The sequence below is a fragment of the Podarcis liolepis genome (assembly GCF_965112155.1).
Source record: "Podarcis liolepis genome assembly, chromosome: 9".
NCBI classification, from domain to species: domain Eukaryota; kingdom Metazoa; phylum Chordata; class Lepidosauria; order Squamata; family Lacertidae; genus Podarcis; species Podarcis liolepis.
This window is the reverse complement of record NC_139564.1, coordinates 15569897-15593815: the sequence shown is the minus strand read 5'-3', so window position 1 is coordinate 15593815 and position 23919 is coordinate 15569897. Positions and strand designations below refer to the sequence as shown.

The 23919-nt window shown below is 43.2% G+C and overlaps 2 protein-coding genes across 23 annotated transcripts in view; one reads left to right on the top strand and one right to left on the bottom strand.

The window, feature by feature from the left end:
* AFF1 (ALF transcription elongation factor 1) overlaps positions 1-23919 on the bottom strand; it is a 146834-nt gene that overhangs the window by 21223 nt on the left and 101692 nt on the right. For 12 of the 22 annotated variants that reach the window (XR_014515523.1, XR_014515524.1, XR_014515525.1 and 9 more), the window contains 7 exons: positions 21414-21458; positions 19782-19868; positions 18955-18991; positions 17586-17634; positions 6271-6331; positions 6101-6138; positions 3835-3994 (listed from right to left, as the gene is read on the bottom strand). Coding sequence is in view for 18 of the 22 variants with exons in the window: in XM_083458592.1 (XP_083314718.1) it covers positions 3835-3994; positions 6101-6138; positions 6271-6331; positions 17586-17634; positions 18955-18991; positions 19782-19868; positions 21414-21458 (477 nt within the window). In the remaining 4 variants the exon portion in view is untranslated. The remainder of the gene's footprint in view (positions 1-3834; positions 3995-6100; positions 6139-6270; positions 6332-17585; positions 17635-18954; positions 18992-19781; positions 19869-21413; positions 21459-23919) is intronic. The other 10 variants (XR_014515526.1, XM_083458594.1, XM_083458583.1 and 7 more) reach the window with 1 other exon arrangement.
* The window catches only part of LOC310685915 (17-beta-hydroxysteroid dehydrogenase 13-like), a 162010-nt gene that overhangs the window by 78778 nt on the left and 59313 nt on the right, over positions 1-23919 (top strand). The gene's annotated exons all lie outside the window — the stretch shown is intronic.

The following is a 23919-nucleotide window of genomic DNA, read 5'->3' as shown; positions in this document are numbered from 1 at the left end:
TGGAAGTCAGTTGAGAGTTGGGGGAATTGGAGAAGGAAGAGGGAGGATAGGTCTGTGGGTTGGTCGAGTTGTGTGGTGAGAGAGTGAGAGGAACTGTTAGGTGGAGTCAGATAGATAGTTGGGATAATCAGTTTGAAGTTGTTAGGAACATATAGGACAGTAAAGGAACTAAGATTAAGAAACTGACAAGAAACCTTAACTGAAACCATAAGCTTGTTAATGCCTATAAAATAAACTTGATTATTTGGTAATGTTAACAACTGTCTGGACTCCGTGTGTACCCGAGAGAAACTGGTTGGTGGCAGCGAAGAAAGCAATCACAATGGTGGCACAGGGTCAATAGACCGTCAAACATCTGGGGACCCTGTGTGATCGCCACAGGGACTAAATGTGGTCCTCCAACCCACTGGGACCATACCCAGGCCAGGCTCCTCACCAGCTGTGCTCCACACCCTCAAGCCTCTTGGGATGGAGAGAGGTGCATGGAATGTAGCCCATTGTATATATTCAAATCCATAGAGCTCTGCCCCACTTGGCCCTGCCCACCTCTGTCAAGTGGGCCCCCATGAAGACAATTGCGCAAAATGTACAGAGTCACTCTATGGCCTGGTTCTCACTCAGATAGCAAACCCGTCCCTTGTCTATACAGTGGTACCTCTAGATACGAACGGGGATCTGTTCCGGAGCCCCGTCCGCATCTAGAGGTAAACGTATCTAGTGACGGCACGTCTGTGCACGCGCGCTTCGCTTTTCACCGCTTCTGCGCATGACGTCATTTTGAGCGACTGCACATGCGGCGAAACCCGGAATTAACGCGCTCTGTAACTTTCGGGTTGCCGCGGAGCGCAACTCGAACGCGCTCAACTCGAAACGTATTTAACCCGAGGTATCACTGTACTGCTTCAGAGGGAAGGTAGCAATTCTAATGACTCCACGCTCCGCCATACAAAACCAGAAACAAAATCTCTGTGCGTAGAAAGCAGGCCTGTCAGAGAAAAGCCCACTTGTCCCAGACATGCTGATTTTCTATGCACAAGGGGTATTTATTTATTTTTATGGACAAGCATGCAGTCCTATGAGCCCTCATCTGCAGCCCAAAGCGGTGCAGCCCAGATACAGTGAGGAAAACCAGATGACTCTACAATCAAAACTGTAATCCAAATGGTATTTTGCTTCCCTCTCTGCTTCATATAAAGGACTGCAATGTGGGTCCCCTGCTATTATTATTATTATTATTATCATACCGCCCTATACCCGGAGGTCTCAGGGCGGTTCACAGAACAAAATCAAAATATAAAACCACAACATAGATAACCAAAATAAAAACAACCCAATACCCTCCTCTCCCAAAAAACCCCCATAGAATGTCAATCGAATCAACCAAAGGCCTGGTTAAAAAGGAATGTTTTTGCCTGGTGCCTAAAGGTGTATTATGAAGGTGCCAATCAAGAAGGTTGATGGGTAATGAATTAAGGCCCATTTTTAAAAGATGGTTTTCATAATTCCATAGATCCTCAACATGCCACACAAAGCTTGACATTATACCAATGACGTAAAAAACAGATTTTCGTTCCCGAAGCAATTTCACAACACTCCTGCTCTTGATTATGACATTAATGGTGCTTTTCCCCAGTTTGGCTTCCCAAGTAGGTCAGCGAAGGCCTCCAAAACTGAATAAATCAAGTCAAGTCCAGCCACGTCCCAGGGAAAGAGGAGGAGGGGAAGGAACCCTTCCTACAGACATGAATGTTCCACACAGATTTCTGGAAAAGGTCTAAATCTTCTGTTGAAATTTGCTTAAAAAAAAAAGACTTGCACATATACAATCATGTAAATAAAATAATTGGGATCGAATGGTTTGAGCTAAAATTTCAAAACAGAACTTAGATGCAGAAAAGATTCTGAACTCAAAACCACTCAAAACACGGGCAGAAATTTCACCCTTGTTCAAACAGTTCTTTGATTTGTTGGCAATAGAGGCCTTATGGTCATCGTTCAGAGGACACTTTACAATCGCTCCGTATGACAGATGTCATCACCACACAGAGCGCATGCAACTGACAGGCACCAGCACACCAGGCCTTATCCCTGAATTTGTAAATTTCATTGGGATTTTTTAAAGCTTCTGATCATTGCACTTATAGGGCAAGACCCGAGGTGACAGCTGCAGGTAGCATTCAATCCAACTGTTCAGTAAGAAGCAAAAACTTTTTGACACCTTCTGCTATTCCAGCCAACAGTTTGTAGTGAAAGGTTACATCAGGATGTATCTGAAGGTCCTTCCTCCTGGATCATGACCCCTCCACCCACTTTCTGTGCAATTCTGCAGCGCTGTACAACACAGCCCCACTCAGCCAGGAAAGTAAAGGGGGCAGTAAGGAGAAGTGGAAGAGAATCATTGGTTGGCGCAAACTGCCTTCCACTTGTATGACCGCTGCATACAATCTGTTGGCTGGAAGGTGGAAAGAGGCCTTGGGATGCCTGATAACCATATGGGCATCATCATTATTAAAATGTACTGAACTTATTTAATGTATTAAATACACTTTGAATATATTAGATGCTTCGATTTAAGGTTTTGTCTGTTTTGCATTCATGCAATTTTTTTAAAAAAATATTTTTAATAAAGATTTATTAGTTTACAAAAATATGTGCATTGTCTCTTTTTTTCAAGTTGCCTACAGATCAGTTTCATTTGGTGTGAGACATTAGTGTTACATACAGTGGTAGGTTAGGAAGAAAAGGGGGAAAGATGGGAAGGGGGGAATGGCGAGTGGGGTGGGATCGGGCGGCAATGCTTCTATTCTTCTACTTAGTATACGTGTGGGGTTTTGTGTCAGCATCACTTGTGTGGGTTCTCTTTACTATTCGCTTGTTGTATTTCTTTGGGGGTGGCCTAGGGTGAGGTTGGTTGTCTCTGATTGGCTGTATTGAAATTTGTTTTTTGTGTGACCGGGGTGTGTGTGTGTTTGGATCAGGTTAGCCAGATTGATTTGAATGCTGCTGGTGGATTCTTGTTGTTGTTTTGTTGGGCCAGTACGTTTCCGAGTACAATTCAAAGTGTTGGGGCTGACCTTTAAAGTCCTAAACGGCCTCGGTCCGGTATACCTGAAGGAGCGTCTCCACCCCCATCGTTCAGCCCAGACACTGAGGTCCAGCACCGAGGGCCTTCTGGCGGTTCCCTCACTGCAAGAAGCCAAGTTACAGGGAACCAGGCAGAGGGCCTTCTCGGTAGTGGTGCCCTCCCTGTGGAACGCCCTCCCACCAGATGTCAAAGAGAAGAACAACTACCAGACTTTTAGAAGACATCTGAAGGCAGCCGTTTAGGGAAGCTTTTAATATTTGATGTATTACAGTATTTTAATATTTTTTTGGATGCCGCCTAGAGTGGCTGGAGAAGCCCAGCCAGATGGGTGGGGTATAAATAATAAAATTATTATTATTATTATTATTATTATTATTATTATTATTATTATTATGTGATAAAGGGGAACCATACTGAGATGAAGGCGTCTTCTTCTATTTGCACTGTGCCTCTGTTGAAACATTTCTGGCTACATGGCCTGAAGGAAATGACTTTCAGCCGGTGGCTAAAGTATGTGCTGATGGTGTTATGTGGACGGCTGGACTACAGTAGCACAGGGTTCAAATGTACAGCGTGGGAAACTGGGAGGGTGGAAAGGGACCAGTAACGTGGTAGAAGAGATTTACAGCATTCTGCTGACAGAACAATTAAATTATCTGATTGGATTAAAAAAAAAAGTCAAGAGGGGCCTCCTATTGGCTATTCATAACACAGAGATCATGCACTTAAAAACAAATGGGACACCGTACCTCAGGTGTGGATGCTCTCGTTGGGGGATCATTTGCTTCACTTTCACTGGAGCTGCTCTCACTCTCAGAGTCAGAGGAACTGTCCGAGTCGCTTGTGCTCCCAGACTCTGGACTGCTGGAATGTGCCAATGCCACACTCTCAGGCTGTGATTGTGGGGCACTGCAAGTCAATACCATGAGATAAAATTAGAAGCGGGTAAGGATCATCTTTCTGCACTTCCACCCCCTCAAGAGACAGGCTAACACTGGGGGTGGGACAGAGAGAGAGAGAGAGGGAGATAAAATCCAACCAGCATCATTTAAAACATTCTATCATTGTTCACTGGGGGATCACATTTTCCTGATCCCTCAAAAGGATGAAAATGCAAAAGTGCTAAATCACAATCACACACACACACACACACACACACACACACACACACACAGGGGTGGAGGGAGGGAGAGAAACATTTCTAGGAAGCAAGGGGGCTTTTGAGAGCAACTATGTGATACAGTGGTACCTCGGGTTACAGACACTTCAGGTTACAGACTACGTTAACCCAGAAATATTACCTTGGGTTAAGAACTTTGCTTCAGGATGAGAACAGAAATCGTGCGGCGGCAGCAGGAGCCCCATTAGCTAAAGTGGTGCTTCAGGTTAAGAATAGTTTCAGGTTACGAATGGACCTCCAGAACAAATTAAGTTCTTAACCCGAGGTATCACTGTACAACTGCCAGAAAAGCAGAAGATCAAACACATTTCATCTAATGACCAAAATACACCATTTCCCCGGGGGAGAGTAAATAAGCTCAAAACATGTACAGTGGTACCTCTGGTTATGAATTTAATTCGTTCTGGAGGTCCGTTCTTAACCTGAAACCGTTCTTAACCTGAGGTACCACTTTAGCTAATGGGGCCTCCTGCTGCCACCATGCTATTTCTCTTCTCATCCTGAGGTAAAGTTCTTAACCCGAGGTACTATTTCTGGGTTAGTGGAGTCTGTAGCCCGAAGTGCAGTGGTGCCCCGCAAGACGAATGCATCGCAAGATGGAAAACTCGCTAGACGAAAGAGTTTTCTGTTTTGGAGGTGCTTCGCAAAACGAATCTCCTATGGGCTTGCTTCGCAATACGAAAATGTCTTGCGAGTTCCTGCGGTTTTTCCCCCTTCCCCCCCTTTTTTAAGCCGCTAAGCCGCTTATCAGCTGATCCGATAAGCCGATAAGCCGCTAAAAGCCGCTAATAGCGCCAATCCGCTAATCCGTCAATGGGCTTGCTTCGCAAGACGAAAAAACCGCTAGACGAAGAGAATCACAGAACGGATTCTTTTCATCTTGCGAGGCACCACTGTGTTTGTAACCCGAGGTGTTTGTAACCCAAGGTAACACTGTACATCCTTGACTTTTTAACCTTGTTTTATAGAATCTCAGAATTGTAGAATTGCAAGGAACCCCCAAGGCTCATCTATTCCAACCCCCTGCAATACAGGAATCTCAGCTAAAGCATCCCTGACAGATGGCCTCCCAACCTCTGCTTAGAATCCTCCTCCAAGGAAGGACAGCCTGCATACACTCTCAAGGTGGAAAAAATTCAGCTGCTGAACAGCTACTGCCGTCACAAAGTTCTTCCTGACGTTTAGGCAGAAACTCCCTTTTTTGTAATTTGAATCCATTAATTCGGGTCCTTCCCCGCAGAGATCTGCATTACCTTACAGTATGATTTATTTTACATTTTGTATTCTATTTTTGTATGTTGCTTTTGTTTCAAATGTAGAGTGGTTTTTAGATTTTAAAATAAGAATCTTACTCCATGGAACTATGGATGGTGTACACAAGGTGATCCCATTTTATCTTCACAATCCCACAGGTGAACTAGATATCTAGGAACCCCAAAGCATACTGGTCAATAACTCTGCCTCCACTGCTAGGACTCGCTAGTGGATAGATTTGCACTCAGTTCCTACATGTGAGCTTTCTGTAGGTGTCCGGCTGGCTGCTGCAGAGAACAGAATACTGGGCCACTGGCCTGATCTAGCAATGCTTTTCTTACACTCTGAATTCTAGTGCTTTGAAGAAGCAGGGAAGTATTAAAACAGCCTCATGCATTCCCTCCAAGTGTTACCAAATTATCCCAATCAGTGAACAGTTCAGTCAGTCTCACTCTCTCTCTCCTCTTAACCTCTCGCCCACAACCCCGAGCTGCTTCCACAAGGATTTCTGTTTACATGCATAAAACAACTTGTGAGCTGTTCCCCACCTCTGCCTCCCTGTTATTTCCAAGAAACCGTACCTTGGAGGAGTGGATGAGGAAGACGGCTTATCAGAAACCTATTTAACAAGAAGAACAACAACAAAAAAGGGAGAAAGGTTAGTATAAGCAGCTCAGGCAGGAAAACAGGCCATAAATGTTTTTAAAGGTATTCTGGGTATTTGCAGGATTTAAAAGTTTTATCTACACACACTGACTTGGTCATCGTCACCCTCGTCACTATCGCTGATCTCAAGGTCTTCATGTAGCATTCTGAAAGAGAAAAGAGGATATAAATGTAACTCGCTGCAAAAAATTACAATGACGTTTTCAAGTTTGTTTTCAAAGTTTTGATTAATCTACACTCAACATACTACTCTGCTGGGAAAGTGTTCTTTGCTCAAGCTTGTCTCTTCACAGTATTTTTCTTGGAAAACGAGCACAGGTTTCATTTTTGCACTCCGAAGAAAAAGGCCAAGCTGAACTATTTCCTCTGCAGAACAAGAGGACTTCATCTTCCCCGGAGTCTCTGCTCATGAAAACTAATATAGTCATTGCTGCAAAGAAAGATTCGTGGTGCATGCTCCCATAACACTAGAGATCTGGAAAGTGTTCCTATCTGCCTGTCAGAATAGAGCACTGCTGTTGTCCAAAGCTTAAAACTGGTTGTGAAATGAAGATAAGTGTTCATGGGTACTAATGCCTGTTGGCAATCCGGTGCCATAAACCTCACTAACTCAAGAACCACCATCTGGTGGCAGAAGTGATGGCAACCAAGGATTTGAAGTTTGCTATTATGTGAACAATAAGGGGAAATGACTGGCCTGAGGAGGCAGTCATTCTAATGACAGCTTTAAATTGGTTTCTTTAAGTTTTTTTATATCGCTGCACCCCACCCTGATACTTTTTGAGAGGGCAGTATATAAATACCTTAAAAAATACAAATAAATGCATATACCAGTATATAATTTTTTTAAAAAAATAAAATTGTATTAGTTCTGCATAAAGCTGTACACAACAAAGATGACCATTCCAAAAATAGAAAGAGGTTCTTTCGAACCTTTAGACCTCCTTCCCTCCCTCCATCAGTTCCATTTCTAAATTTTATTCCTGCATCTTTTACTGTAATCCATTATATCATCATGGTAACCAAAGTTCATGTTACTTTACAAGTATCATTGTATTATTGTATTCCTACCAATGATTTCAACTGTTTACAGTGGTCTTTCAAATATATTTAAAAAACAGGTGCAGCACTGATGCAGGGGTTGTATTCCCGCTGCGTACCCTCCAAATCTACTCTGCAGGGTCCCCCAACCCACCTGAGCTGATTTTGAGGGTGTGCAGGTGGGGAGGGGAGCTGTAGGGGCTAGGAGAGGGCTAGGAAGTTCTGCTGCACAGACAGAAGCCACTTGCGCAGAGTTGTGAAGCCGAGTTCTACTCTACGGCATAATATGCACACAGCGGGCTGGATCCAAAGTGTTACTTCAGCAAACGCAAGAACTTGTTTCATGGAAAAGAGAGGACCAAAGCTCTTGCTGCAGAAAGCGGGAGAGGTAGAAGTTTGCCAACTCTCCCTGCAGACTTCTGCACCACTTTCTACCAAGTTCCACAAAAAAGCTTTTTGGGGAGAAGGAGGAAGCAGCAAATATTGCTTCCCCACTTCCTCAGGTGGAAGTGCCCAGTGAGCAGAGTTCTGTTCATAAGAACTCTGGATCCAGTTCCGTGTCATTATCACAATATGTATTTCTATGAAGCTGTGCTAAGAAAAAGGGGGGGGGGGACACAAGGTTGTAAGTGGCAACTGGGCAACTAAGCAAAGCTTAGATTACACCTAAGCTTTTGCTTAAAGCCAAAAACCAGTAATTAAACATGACTACCTACCTAAAGACTGAGAAAACGCATTAAAGGTATAACCAGCCAACCAACCAACCCCAGCTCCCAAACTACTCCTTGCACTATCATGAAAATCAGACACTCAAAGCTGAATTAGCACAAGTTAAAAAAAGAACCACTGGATCTTAAAGGGGATATTGCTTTTTAAGAAGCTTTTTGCTCTTAACTACTATCCTCCCTGTGCTAGAATGAATTAATAATGGCACGTATTTTTTATTTATTTACATGCCACAGATTTTACTCAGAAAGTACATCCAGTTACCTCTCAGACACTGAAATATGACCACTTTGGGGATGGATCCTGGCAGCTACTTGATACCAAACAAACAGTGCTTCTAAGAGCCAAGAGGCGGAAGTGATGGATAACCAAATCCAAATGAAACCACAGCAGGAACAGGAATGTTAGCCAGATAAGATCTGATATTTTTGAGGCTTGCCAGCTGGCACCCACAGATGAACAAACCCATCCAGTTTCTGTGCGTATGAGTGTGATCTAGCAAATGGCAGGTGAGAGGGTAACCCTGTTACTAACCATGTCAGGCTGCAGGTGGGAGCCCAGCTGTCCCTCCATTAAAAGAAAAACCCATTATATCAGGGAAGAGGTTTCCAGCTTGTGTGTAACAGGTACCCAGCACAATAAAACAGAGACTGCATGATTAAGTTTCAATCTTTATTTTATTCCCCCCGCCCAAAAAAGGGACTGATAACCAGTCCTTCCAATTTGTACTGCTAGTTCTATAGGTGTTTAGTTATTAAGTTTGTTATTGCTTTTTAATCTGCTGCTACGTGTGCTGCTGTTGGTTTTTAAAAAACTATTCATTGCTATTATCATTTTTATAGCTTCTTTGCAATTTATGTGAAAGCGAGATATAAATACCTAAAAACAATCAAATAATCAAAGCAATAAAAGCAAACTTTTAATCATCATGGGCTGCTTTCCTTAGATTGTCTCCCCTGTACCAAACACTTTGCTTCTTAGCGCTTTGCCAAGCCGGCTAGTTCCAAGGTTGTTGTATCTGCCCAGCACTGGAAAATAAGTCAGAAAGCTACCACAATAGCTACTGCATTTAAATAAATCACAATGTTGCAAAGCTAACTATGCCCAACTAGAAGCATATGGGGCAAAACTATTCTGTGGCACTGGCAGGGTACTAGAGTACAGCTGCTGTCAGTGAAACCAGTCCCTTGTTAAGCCTCGCTTAATGTAAACACATCCTAATGAAGTTTGGTCCTTCGGCATTTGTGGTGTACAATGGATCCTATTATGTAAAGATCTACCAAGGGATTATATCAGCATAACCACAAACCCTGGAGGGCAATCCTACAGATTCTTGCAGCGGGCTAATAATCATGTTCTCTACACGCATGTCCCCTTTCTTCTCGGCTCTTCAGCGTTGGTTTATACAAAATCACACAAAAGCAAGCCTGCGGTTGCCCAAAAGACAAGAGCTCACAGGACAATTTCCAGAAGCCTACAATGAAAGGCCAGAAGCAAAGGAGTGAATTTTTGATGCCTCGTGATTTTTGCAGGCGACATGACTCTTTCACGTGAATACGTTTTTGTGAAGCAGTGTTTAAGAAAATAATCACTATTTCTTTTAGTAGATTCTCAAACCAGGCGTAAAAAAAAAATCATGCTGGTAGCTGCTCATTTTAACTTGCTGTCAGTTATCTGTGACTAGGCAATACACCCAGCCAGTTTATTGGAAGAAAATCAAGTGCACATGATATACAGTGGTACCTCGGGTTAAGTACTTAATTCGTTCTGGAGGTCCGTTCTTAACCTGAAACTGTCCTTAACCTGAAGCACCACTTTAGCTAATGGGGCCTCCCTCTGCTGCCGCGCCACCAGAGCACGACTTCTGTTCTCATCCTGAAGCAAAGTTCTTAACCCGAGGTACTATTTCTGGGTTAGCGGAGTCTGTAACCTGAAGTGTCTGTAACCTGAAGCCTATGTAACCCAAGGTATCACTGTACTTCCGGTTATTATTTTATTTAGCAAACTTGTGTCCTGCCTTTCGTCCCAAGTGGTCTCCCATTCAAGCACTGATCAGACCCAGACCCTTGGCTGATCTTCAGTCAGGTGGCTGCATAATAGAACAGTACAGCTGGAAGGGACCCTGCGGGTCATCTATTCCAACCCCCTGCAATGGAGGAATCTCAGCTAAAGCATCCATGACAGATGGCCATCCAACCTCTGCTTAAAAACCTCCTCCAAGGAAGGAGAGTCCATGTGCCCTCACAACATGTCCTGAGTTAGGCATAGCTGCTGCAGTTCCCATGACTGTTATGAGCGGATCTAAACAATATGCAGATGCAGAATTCTAGACTATGCCACTACCATCTAGGTGCCTTCTTAGTTCCATGCATGTTGCATTATCAACCCAGCATATCAGAGGGAAAGCTTTCACGATTTCTACCTGCAGGAAGCTATTTGCATGCTGGAGAACATTCAGAAACGTTACCTCCCACTCATATTTTGAGTGGTACAGTCTAGAATTCTATGACCTCATAAGGCTTACAAAACCTATACTGTATCTCCAAGTTAATCCTCTCGATTGCACCATGATAACAATCACGTGTAGCATGCGCTTCTGGTTCACATGCAGATGCCCCATCCCATCCCCCCACTTAAGTCGCGCACAACGCTGGGAAATAATTAAACAATTCCACTCAAACCCAGAAATGGGGGGGGGTATGGAGAGAGAGCTGGAAAGTCCTTGTGGCTCACAAGGAGGCCCTCCCTGGAGCCCAAAAAGGACGTCAGTGAGGTTGGAGGAAGCCCCGATGAGACCGGAAACACAGAGGGGGGCTTTGTTTACCCTGCTCAGCCTCCCCTCCTAACAGCTGATGTGTGGAATAGCGCAGCCGCAGCAGCCTCTTTCCTGAATGTCCTCCAGCTTCCTGCCAGCCCCAGAGCTTCCATTCTAGTTGTGGATATTTTGGGATACAGTGGTGTTGTTGTTTTGTATGGATTGAACAGAGAGTGGCAGAGAGGGTGTTTAAAGGGTGCTCCCCACTTTATGCAATTTCATCTATGTGAGTGTGGCGGGGTCTGGGATGGAACGCCTGTACTAATTCTTTGCTTTGTTCAGTTCTCCACATTTCCACATCAATTTGCTCTTTTTTTCTTTCTTTTTTAAATGTATTTTTATTAAAGATTTTCTTGATTTACAAAAGTATGTGCAATGTCTCTCTCTTTTTCCCCAAGTAACATTTTTTACAAATCAGTTTCATTTGTTGAGACATTAGGAAGAAAAGGGGGAAAGGGGTGGAGGGGTGGAAGATGGGTGGGGGTGGGGGACGGTGTTTCTATTTTACTTAATATACGTAGCGTTTGGTGTCAGCGTCGCTTGTGCAGATTCTCTGCTGTTCACTTGCATTCCTTTGGTGGCGAGAGAGGTTGGGGTTGGCCTAGGGTGTGGCTGTTTATTTCTGGTTGGCTGTGGTGGTCTTTGTTTTCATGTGTGAGTGGGGTGGGTAGGTGTTTTTGAATCAGGTTAGCCATACTGATTTGTATGCTGCTGGTGGATTTTTGTCATTGTCTTGTTGGGCTGTGTGTGTGATAAAGGGGAGCCATACCGGGGTGAAGGCATCTTCTTCTATTTGTCCCCTATGTTTACCTATGTCATTTTAAACTGTGATATTAATGCTGTATTCTTAGTTTTAGATTTTGATTTATGTGGAAATGGTTTTCCATTTGGTTGTGTATATTTTTTATGTGGTTTATATATTGTGTGGTGTGGTGTAGTGGTTAAGAGCTGTAGACTTGTAATCTGGGGAACTGGGTTCGTGTCTCCGCTCCTCCACATGCAGCTGCTGGGTGACCTTGGGCCAGTCACACTTCTCTGAAGTCTCTCAGCCCCACTCACCTCACAGAGTGTTTGTTGTGGGGGAGGAAGGGAAAGGAGAATGTTAGCCGCTTTGAGACTCCTGAAGGGGAGTGAAAGGCGGGATATCAAATCCAAACTCTTCTTCTTGTTTATGACTTTTGTAATTATGTAAATCTTGTCATGTTGTAAGCTGCCTTGACCATTGTTTTTAACTGTGGAAAGGTGGCATACAAATAAAATGATGATGATGATGATGATGATGATGATGATGATGATGAAGAGCCACTACTATTCAGTGCAGACCATAATGAGCTAGATGAACAACAGCTAAGCGCTATATAAGGCAGCGTTCTATGACTATGAGCACAGGAGCTCCAAATCACTAATGCACAGGAAACTGCACATTTGACTCAGTCCTCAGTTGTGGTGGTGGAGGTTTTTTTTGGAGTGGGGAGGGGGATAATTATGAAATAGTTGCCACTCAAACCCAAAGCACAATTTTTCTGCCCCTACACAAGAAACTGCAGTAAGGTTTTATTATCCCAGATGAAGGCATCAGTGTTCCAAATAAAACCTTCAGAAGAAAATGGCATTATGTGGGAAGACCGTGAAGACTACATCTATTATCCAAAGATGACACCGTTTATTTTTCCATTATCTTCTGAAGGGCTTCTTCCCAGAAAGAAAGAAAGATAGACAGACACAAATTGCCTCTGTTGGCATATTATTAATAGCTTTCAGATAAGCTATTAATAATACAGCAAGAAACTTGCAGCTGACGAATTGTTCCCAGGAAGGACAATAGAAGCTTTTTCTTTTTTTAAAAAAAGGAGAGTCATCACTCACTACATACAAGAGAAGAGTATTTGCTAAGCAATGTTTTGTTTTTGTTTTTTAACAAACTCTTAAATGATTTGATTAATTTAAGAGGAAAGGCTAGATTTCATTTTTTTTAAAAAAAAACTTTAAAAAACAAACAGTTCAGAGCATACAGTCAAAGTTAAGCTTTTTGAAATCTTGCACATGCTTGCCTCTGCAACCAAAATCAATGCAACTAACTCTGCCTGCATCGTAGTCCAAAGCTGTTTTAAAGTGTTTTTAATGGGTGTTTTAATGTTGGAACCCGCCTTTGGGACTTTAGAGTGACGGACTGGTAATAAATTAATTTTTAAATAAATAAATAAATAATCTTCAATGTTTTTAATCTTGAACTTTTGGAGTATACAGAGTATAACATTTTTGGATCCGTCATCCTTAGATGACACTGGAGAAACAATGAAAGAGGACTTTAAAAATAAAGAATGCTGGGCATGCCGCATTTTGAGTGTGCGGGGGCTGGGGGGGAAACTCTTACATCTTTGGGAACAAATTATTTAGAAGGAAGAGGGGTTTGTGTGTTTACAAACAGAAGTAGCTCCTAAAACTTGTCACATGCCAAATATGATCACCCTAATGCACAAACAAGCTTGTCTCTCCTAGGGCTCCCCTAACGTCAGTGGGAACTGAACTTGCCACCTGCTGCTGTAAATAACAAAAACCTTGCTTCCATTCCAGTGAAGCCAGGTGCTAAACTTGAGGGCCGAACTCAAGAATGGGAAGCACTCTGGGAAATCCACGTTTGCTCTGCAAAAAGCTTGCCTGCTTACTCTGGGCACGCAGATGTAGAGGGATTTCAGCTTCTAATTAGGCAGCACAAACGCTGCTTGTTTTCAGTCGGCTACACTCTGTAACGTGAGCGACTCAAAAGTGGCTGGAGTTTCAGACGGTCACGTGCGTTTCAAAAAGGAAGAACGGAAAGAAAGAGAACTATTGTGCAGAGCAACACACAAACCCAAGAGCGCACTAATTAAAACAAACAAACTTGAGGAATCAACTTAATTAAGTCCCCGGTCCAAATGGTGCTTATTCTTGTTTATATACCGATATTTGGGGAGCCATCTTTTTTTCTACACTTTTGAGGAGCAATAGGGCGTTCTCATTAACTGCTGATAAACAGTTTTCATTGGCAAGGAAAAGGAGAATGTTCTTCTGCACTGGCAGCCATTGTAAGATGGCATTAACCAAGCCACCTGATAAAATACAGCCACATCCAAGGACTATGCTCTATGTTCAGACATAATTGCAACTCCAGCAGGACACTGGAGCTGTTATATATACCAAAGCAGAACACTCCCAGGACTCTAGTCCCACTGTTCTGGTTCTGGCAGGGGACAGGGGCCGGTGACTCAGAAGAAGGAGCAAGCAATTCTGCTGTGACTGCAGTAATCCACCTTCATCCCTAGTTATAAAGAGATTGGCTTTAGTCCTGGAGGTTTCATATTCCTCTAAAACCAATCTGTCATTAATTATATGGATTTAAGATGCTCCATGGGGATAGGACAAAGGCAGAAGGGACAAAAACCAGGCTTGCAAACAATAGCTTCCAATCCGTGTAGCCTTGGAAAGCATTTCACAACTCATAAGTCAAAAGATCTGAAGGGGTGGTTTCACACATTGTGCTCGCCATTTTCATGCAGAAAAAGAACACAACATGGAATTATGCAGGCTAAAGGAAAACTTGGAAGATTACAGTAAGAAAATATCTCTAAAAGTTGCTCATTCGCGCAAGCTACCTTTTTCCAAAACACCTGAAAAACTTCAATATTGTGAAGTTATTGCTCACCTGAAATGACTTTGAAACATGTTGGAAAGCCATGATATGTGTACATGTGGCACAACAGCTGCATGTACACTCATCAAAGGTAACAAACTACATAGTGTTCTTTGTGATAAGGATACCCACACAGAAAACATTGGTGTGTGGAACATTCTTTGGCTCTTGTTCTCATCAACAACTGGCTTCACCTTTTTAATTGTTAACATCAGTTAAAACTGAAAGCAGTAGTTGATTGATTTGCCCAATTAGGGGCACCCCCCCCCCAAAGTATTGTTGAGCAATGCAATTCTTCTGCAAGGTTTGCCTGACAAGGAAGCAGCATTGATAGATTCTGGGCTTCAGATAAGAGCAATTTAAAATAAAAGCTTTCTATTAAGTAAAAGACCACAGCCCACCCAAGTACAGTTTGAACAGAAGTGTCAATATAGCTGCTTGAATAGAGATGTGCTGCATTTTATTTGCAGAGCAATTGACTTCAGTTTTAAATATTTAACTAGAAGACTGTGTTTATGATCACAATTTAGTGAAAATTATTTACCGTGTGTTTGGAGCCTGTTCACACCATTTCAAAACCAGTTTTCTTAAGGGACAGTTTCACAGTTTTAAATGGGGAAGCCACTGGTTTAAAGAAATATTAATTGCAAAATATTAATTTTGTGAGTTTTATCCGATTCACTGAATGTGAAGGCTCTGCAATTACCATCACGGCTGTTAGGTACTGATAGGTAAAGGTAAAGGGACCCCTGACCATTCGGTCCAGTCGTGACCAACTCTGGGGTTGCGGCGCTCATCTCGCTTTACTGGCCGAGGGAGCCGGCATACAGCTTCCGGGTCATGGGGCCAGCATGACTAAGCCGCTTCTGGCAAACCAGAGCAGCGCACGGAAACGCCGTTTACCTTTCTACCAGAGTTGTACCTATTTATCTACTTGCACTTTGATGTGCTTTCGAACTGCTAGGTTGGCAGGAGCAGGGACAGAGCAACGGGAGCTCACCCCACCGAGGGGATTCGAACCGCCGACCTTCTGATCGGCAAGTCCTAGGCTCTGTGGTTTAACCCACAGTGCCACCCGCATCCCTCTAGGTACTGATACCTCCTGGTTAACCCTGTAAATCTTCCTCCCATAACTGTTCTCTTACACACACATTGTTAAATACTGAGATATGAAAGCTAGGAGCTAAACAGCACCTTAATGCTAGGTTATGGGTGCAACAACGGAATGTCTAGGCACGCTTTTTTATAACTAGAATGCAAAGTTGAAAATGAATGAACTGCAGCTAAAACATTATGTTCATTTTTTTACATGGTCTAGTCCAGGGGACCCCAACCTGTGGCCCACAGAGGCCGTTTAACTGGCCCCCGAGCCCTGAGTTCATCACGTGTAAAATAACACCGTGCCAAAGGAAAATCTCACATGACTCTAATGGCATACTTAAAAATAACATAGCACTTGGGAAACTAACATGAAATGGGAGATTTAAGAGATGTGCATTGTGCTTCAGTGTTCTATGGTGTTTCTAAGCAGAAGTTCTATTAGAAAGGGTTCTGTAATGTTACTGTTACCACTCGTTTCCAGCATAGGTACACTTACAGCAAAGATTCCTAGCAACAGCTGGTGTAAATGTTTTGTTTTCTAGAAACATTCATGCACAGAGACAATTAAGGAAGATTTGCTGACCATGGAAATCAAGCTAGACATAATTCTTACTTCTGCCAAACAAGATGAAACCTGTATCTGTGCTTAAGTCTCACCAGAGATTTTAATCTTCAATAAGAAAACCTGTCCCTAATTTATCAAGCGCCTCTACTCCCACTCCTACTCCCACAAACAAACAAACAAACAAACAAACAAATGGAGCAACATGGCAAAGTTTTGTCAAGGCAGTGGCAAGCTGAGAAACTAAGGTTCTGGCTCCAGTCCAATTTTAAATCATCAACATAATCAAAAGAATCATGGGGCTGCTTAATATGTGAACTTTAATGTGTGCAGCTAGCTTTGCCAAAGAAATAATTTCATTTGTTCTCTTTCTCTCTCGCAAAAGCAATGTGCCATCTTCATGGGTGTGGCCTTCTGGCAACACAATTTGGAAAAGTTGTCAAAAGCCCCACGGATCACATGGAGCCGCTTGCACAATTCTTTGAGGTGTGGCTAACCTCTAGTGCATGGGTAGGCAAACTAAGGCCCGGGGGTTGGACCCGGCCCAATCGTCTTCTAAATCCGGCCCGCAGACGGTCTGGGAATCAGAGTGTTTTTACATGAGTAGAATGTGTGCTTTTATTTAAAATGCATCTCTGGGTTATTTGTGGGGCATAGGAATTTGTTCATTTCCCCCCCAAAATATAGTCCAGCCCCCCACAAGGTCTGAGGGACAGTGGACCGGCCCCCTGCTGAAAATGTTTGCTGACCCCTACTCTAGTGCAAACTAACCAAGTAACTAGTTTCAGAAAAGCCTGAATAATTTCTTTAGTGGCAGTCTGCACATGAACAGATGTTTCAAACAACATCTTGAAACTCAGGGCAACCATCCAGAAGCAAATGCATTGCTCCCAGACATTTAAAGTATAGCATTCAATGCTGCACTGCGCTTATGCTTTCACAAAAAGCATGTAGATTTGCAGGTGCGGCCAGGAGGCTGTCCTCAGCTTCCCAGTAGAATTCATTTTCAGGATGGCTCTAGCCATGTTAGGTATTGATGCATATGGTTGTAAGGGAGTGTAAGCAGTGAAATGAGAGGGAAATTAAATGCAACAAGTACAGATGGTGCCATATAATTAGAGTGAGAGTACATGAAAAATAAGCACGTTGTGTCTAAACATACAACTAAAGTTTGCAGTTCATGCATTTGATGACGTGGACTCTTTAATATTTGCAGGTTTAGGCCATGATAACATTTTCCAGGTAACTTAGGCTCCACAAGTCTCTGTTGTTGTGGGAGGGAAGAAGCCACACCAAGCAGAACTGAACTCCCCATAAATGTTTGGGTAGTTCAGCCCTCATTTCTGCAGCTGAAGTGATGTGTGTGGTTGAGGGGGTGTGGTTTCATTAGAGCCGGCTTGTAGGCCAAATGGGGTGGCCTGGCAGGCTAGATGTTCCCCACCCTGACTTAACTAATGTTCAGAGGCACAAGGTGCAGCTACTTACGATTTTCCTTGCTGAGAAATAGACGTCTTAGAAGGTGCATCATACTGCTCTGTAAAACAACAACAAATGTTTTAGGCTGTACAAGCATTGTACCATTTAAATTGTTTTCTATTGCCCTCCCCTCTCTCAGTGTGTGTATGCCTCTCACACACAAAGATTTATGCATTATGCAATCTGTGATAATTAGGGCAGCAACTTTTAATTGATGGCATATCGTCTGAATCCATGCTAGGGGTATGGATTCATACAGGTTCCCCAACAGTTTGCAACTTTCATTTTTATTCCACAAGTTAAAGACAGCGATATGTCTAATGCAGCTAAGGACCAAATAAATAAACGCGGCTCAAACTTTTGGACGGGTGTTAAATGCCTTTCTGCTCAGTGGAATTCTATAATTCCATTACAGATAACTCAGGAAGGCTGCCTGGAGCCCAGGAAAGACTGAGATGACCACTATTGATTGGTTTTACAACCAAGATAAGGGTAAGTGGTACACAGGTGGCATACAGCTTCCTCCCTCCACAGGTATTCCCACACTATTCCTTGGAAACTTTTACATCTTGTTTCCATGTGGTTAGTGACGATCACATGGCCGTGCATCATGCTAATGACCCAGTAACCATAAACACCATTATGTGTGGCCATGTGATCTGCTTTAACCACATATCAGGAGACAGAATGTTACCTGGAGTGGGGCTAACTACACCACATGGGGTTACTTCTAAATCTGCTTCGATCAGCCCCATTAATAGCTGGAGCTCATCATTGCAAAAAGCACTACTGGAATGGTCATGGGTTCATCGCTCTGCCTCAATTTCCATATTGCAGTGATAGCCAGGAGCAGCTGCTGCCAATTCCAATTACAGTAGCACCTCGGGTTACGTTACCCTCGGGTAACGTAAACTTCAGGTTGCGAAAGCGGCAAACCTGGAAGTGTGTTGCTGCGCGCGCATGTGCAGAAATGGTCTACCACCCCCATGCACATGCGCAGAAGCAGTTTACCACTTCTCCTCGGGTTGCAGAAACCTTGGGATCCGGCCGGACCTCCGGAACAGATCCCATTCGCAACCGGAGGTACCACTGTAATTGACTGAGTCGTTTTTGTTGCTTCTGAAAGATTCCTCTGTTTACAAGTAAATGCACAATAGATACAAATATAGGAATGTTTACAGTGCCTGCAGAAATGTATGCAGCAGACAAACACTGGGCTCAAGCCAACAGACACTTCTATTGTTCAACATGCTTTCATTTCAGTAAAGTTTTGAATGGAAATTTCTCTTCCATCCCTGTTGAAATGAACGCAACCACAGCAGGACACAGCAGACTGTATCCAAGCAACCGCACATAGATTTTTAGATCTCTCACTTACTCTGGCTCTGTATGACTGATCCACCATGCTGGGTTTCCTAGAAAGAGGGGGAATGGAAATTTTAATCATAGAATGGTAGCTAAGCTCCCACCTTCAGCTTTCATTTTGGCTGTGAACTACCGGTAACTAGGTGACCTTAATCACACCAGTATCTCTCAGTCTTTTAATCTACCATACAGGGATAATACCAGCCTGCTTTACAGGAATGTTGCAACAATTCTTACGGTGATTTATATAATACCACTGAGAGATAAGATGTCAGGTCTCTGCCCCAAGGAGCTTACAATCGGCACAGAGGAACAACAGAAAAGAAATGAAGGCAGGGGTAAACAGGGAAAGAAACTACTTTTACGTCATTTACTTATTTTAGAAATCTATGTTTCACCCTTTAACTGAGTTTTGAGGGTAGTTTACAAAAACCGTAGGAAATGGGGACTAAAAGTCTTTGTTAAAGGTTCCACAGAGAAGCTGAGCTTTGAAGAATAATTTCGAAGAAGTGAGGAGGTAGCCCATAAGGGGTGAGAAAGGGGAGCATCGCAAGACAATTAACACGTCATGATGTACTATGAATACTGATATAATGAAGGGAAGTTATTTGAACACCGTAAAGAAATATACTATTGCTAAGCTATTGTTTTGTCTTCAGAGTATCTTCCGCAGGACAATGTGAATATACTGACTTTGTGTTCTGCAGTAATTACGTTTACAGTCATCATTTTATTGTTTTTCAATTCAAACTTCTTTCAATGGGTTGACATTTTTAACTGATTAGATTTAAGCAACTATTATTATTATTATTATTATTATTATTATTATTATTATTATACCTTTGCAGGGAAAGGAAACTTTGAAGGCTCAGCTGTGCTAGGAGTATGGATGGCTGTCAAAGGAGGTGGCCATGAATGGGTCATTTCCTAAGAGAGAGAGAAAGAGAATGGGAAAAATGAAAACCAGTCTTTAATGCTCATTTCCTGTACTTACCCAGCATCAAGACACATGTAAACCCAAAGCACTGGGACAGCACAAGATTATAATCTGCATTTTTGCTTCTTGGTTCTTGAGGGCCTTGCAGCTATCACGGTGTGTGTGTGTGTGTGTGTGTGTGTGTGTGTGTGTGTTCTTCCCTGGCATTTGAGGCATCCTTCTACCTTCTACTGCCACCAATCATTTTGAATATACTGCATACGAAATTTTAAACTGTGTCTGAATTGGTGGATTAAAAACAGCAGCAGCAGAGAAGAACTGGGGCACTGGAATTTAAGATTCTGCTTTGAACCTCAGACCCATATCAACTTCCTTTGGCTATTATGAGGTATAGAGTATACAGTGCCGTTTTTAAAATGCATGTGTCCACTATTTCCCGGGCAGGGGAAAGGGAGGGGAAAAAAGCTTCTGCTAATAATACTTGATGAAATGGCACAAACTAGAAAAAGTTGGGGTGTGAGGGACCCTAGAGAAAGTGTGTATTCAATAGCAGTTATGGAATAGCCTTATCAGGGAGAAGTTTGATAGTTTGCGAATTTTTGCTGGGAACTATTAATCTGTGTGGGGTAAAACTACAGCGCCCAGAATTCTCTGAGGTGGGCAATGTGCTTTGAATGTGCTTTCAAGGTACAGTATGTACACAGCCACATGGTACTGGCTCTCAGTTTGTTTCTGGGCCCAATTTAACGCGGTGGTTTCAACACCTTAAATGGCATTGGCCTTTTAAATTTTTTAATGCCTTTATAGACCAGGTTACTTTAAAGGCCATATGGACCTACACAAACCTCTTTAGAGGCCCTGCTTTTGGTGCCCCCACCAAACGAAATGAAGTGGATAACCTCTGGGAAATGTGTTTTCAACAGCAGCACCCCAGTTATGGAATAACCTCAGTTAGGCTCACGGGGTGCCCATCTTTGCGGCCTTTTCAGTAACTTTCTGTTCACCTAGATCTTTTTTTTAAAACACAGATGGTCTGGGCCTCTGTTTTTTTATGTGCTTTTAATTTTGAGGATGCAGTTGAAAATGAGATCTTGCAAAAAACCAAAACTCACGGCTGAATTTTTGTATCTCTTCCCCTTCCTTTTAAAAAAAGTGTTTTTTTAAAAAAATGTTTTACTTGAAATTTCAATTGTTTGCTTATTTATCGTAAACCACCCACAGAACTTCACAGCACACAAAGGTTGTATCTACATACAGTATGTTATCTAGGGCTAGCAATTCAGAAAACATGAGACACATGGTTTTGTTTCAAACCTATTACAAGGATTGCCCAGAAACATTCAGGTTGGCTAGTTTGAAACATTTCAAAGGAACTCTTTATTGTTCGTCCAAAGCAAACAACCTTTGAATTCACACCCTGTAGCTAGCCACAGAAAAAAACAAGCAATTCCTTCCTTTACACAGCAGAAATAAATGGTTCTGCTGCCCACATCTGTTGCTTAAAGCACACACCAGCCACAGGCAGATACACTCACCTTTAAAATTTCTTCAACACAATGGACTTCATTGGAGAACGATTGCTGGAAAACAACCAGGATAAAAAAAAAAGTGGGGGTTATTCCATGGACTGGTCCAAATTCACAAGCAGAAATGTAAAGGGTCAGGCTTATAGATTTGCTTAAACAGCTGTTTTATTGACGTTGCGTATGACGAATGAAAGCATGGTATTTATGAACACTGTTATCAGGAACCCTGTTTAGGGGAAAGATTTCCTTTCCTCGCTTAAGTGCTCTCAGGAGGGGCTTCCTTCTCCTCAATTAAACCGCACCCCCCCCCAACCCACTGAGGTTGCTGTTTGGGCCACACAAAGCTTACTCTCTTAGCAATGCGAATTGCTGCATGCCAGAGAGGCACGGCATCTCCCAGTGAGGTGTCTTAAAGAGGGAAGCTCCTATATCACGCCGTCTCTTTATGTAGTTAACTATTTTTGCCGCCGGTTGGAAGAACACAAAGTAATCGCCGCAGGAGGCTGCCCCTCCGAGGAATAAAAGGCCAGTGCGGAGGATATACTCGGTGTCTCTTCTAAGATATTGGCGCCACACCCGTTGCTTTGTTACAGAAACACATAGAAATTCACCTTTGTCCACCACACCCACGCAGGAGAGCTTAAAGGCTCTGGGCTTTCTGCTCACAGTAGAGAACAAGGCAAGTCTCAGCTAGACTTCAGCAGATTAACCCAACATTTAGTTAGTATTCGAACACCCAGCAGTAAGCTATGCTGTGATAGACAGAAGCTTAAAGAAAGTAGAAGGCAACATTCAAAAAAGAAAAAGGTCATTTAGAGGGGGGAGAGAATGAACAAAATATATATAATGGCAATAGTAGCAGATTATTGAATGTATGGGGTGTTGGGGAGGGGTAATACCTCTGGTGGGGGACACCTTGGACTCCTTCTGGGTTAGTTTGTCCATCTTTGTTCCCCACAGCTATCACCTGTGCCTCCTAGAAGCTGTAAGCATGTGACAGCAGCCACACCCTGGGAATGGTTTTAACTGGCCGGCTAAACCATGTGAGGGTAGCCTTCAATGGGTCTCAAACCTTCCATGACTTAAGGACTTCCCCTGCATGCAAATTCAGGCTCTGGCAGACTGAGACCAATAGTGGGTCCAACAATCAAGAAGATGACTTCTGCATGTGCTGCAGAGGGAAATGAGGCGCAGATTGGGGTCATCAACCTGGGAAGGTAGCCCATCCAGGAGAAGGAAGACTCCAGTCCTAAACCTCTGCTGCCTTATGCGCTATCTTGCGTGTATTTTCAAGGAGATGACACAAGCCGAAAGGCTAAAATGTTCATCTTTCTTTCCATGCCTCTCTCTCCACGACTTTTCTCTTCTCCTTCACCCTCTACCACATCAAAAGAGTTGCCAAACCACATTGCATCTCCCTATTCAAGAACGCAATATAATTAAAACCCATCCACTCCTCTCGGCTAAAATTCAGGTTCTTTGTGCTAGTCAGCTCCCATCTTGCCTACTGCAGCCTTCTCCGTTCTGGCCCTCCCACTTTCACATTTCTATCATCTCACCTCTATCCAAAACGCCACTGCCAAAATCATACACCTCTCCAGTCTCTCAGACCATGCAATGCCTTCCCCCAAATCCCTTCCCTGGAACATAGGAAGATGACATGTATGTGATCAAAGGACCTATCAACTGAGTCCAGTTCTTGTGTCAGTTCTTCAGGGCCTCAGGCAGAGCTTTTTCACACCATTTGCTAAAGGTAAAGGTAAAGGGACCCCTGACCATTAACCAGAGCAGCGCATGGAAACGCCGTTTACCTTCCTGCCGGACTGGTACCTATTTATCTACTTTGACGTGCTTTCGAACTGCTAGGTTGGCAGGAGCAGGGACCGAGCAACGGGAGCTCACCCCGTAGTGGGGATTCGAACCGCCGACCTTCTGATCGGCAAGTCCTAGGCTCTGTGGTTTAACCCACAGCGCCACCTGTGTCCACCATTTGCTACCTAACCTTTAAGAGACATGAAAAAATGAAGTTCCCTGGGGTTGACCCTGGAACTTTCTGTCTGCAAATCAAGTGCTCTACCAATGAGCTACAGCCTGGCTCCAAGACATTGTACTCTCACTGGCTCCTCTTTCCTTCATGTACTCAACTTCTTGACCTCGCTTTTAAAGCTTCCCAAAGCTTTGTCCAACCTTATCTTTAAGCCTCTGTTTCACCTTATTCTCCACCCCTGACCCTCGCTGATGACCACTGCTCTGCTCAACACGACCTCCCTAGAGTCTCCTCACTCCCTTAAATGATTCTGCCCATTATTCCTTGCCAAAAGTCATGAATGACAGCCAATGAAAACAAGTCTTGCAAAACCAAAACTCCTTCATCAGAGTTCTGTGCAGAACCTTAGCTGGATTGCAAATTAGGCTATGTTTTGCTCAAGCCTGACTGCTGCATAACTCAATTAAACTATCTAACAAGCATACCTTGCCTGCAAGCTAAACCGGACATAAAAAGGAAGACTTTAGT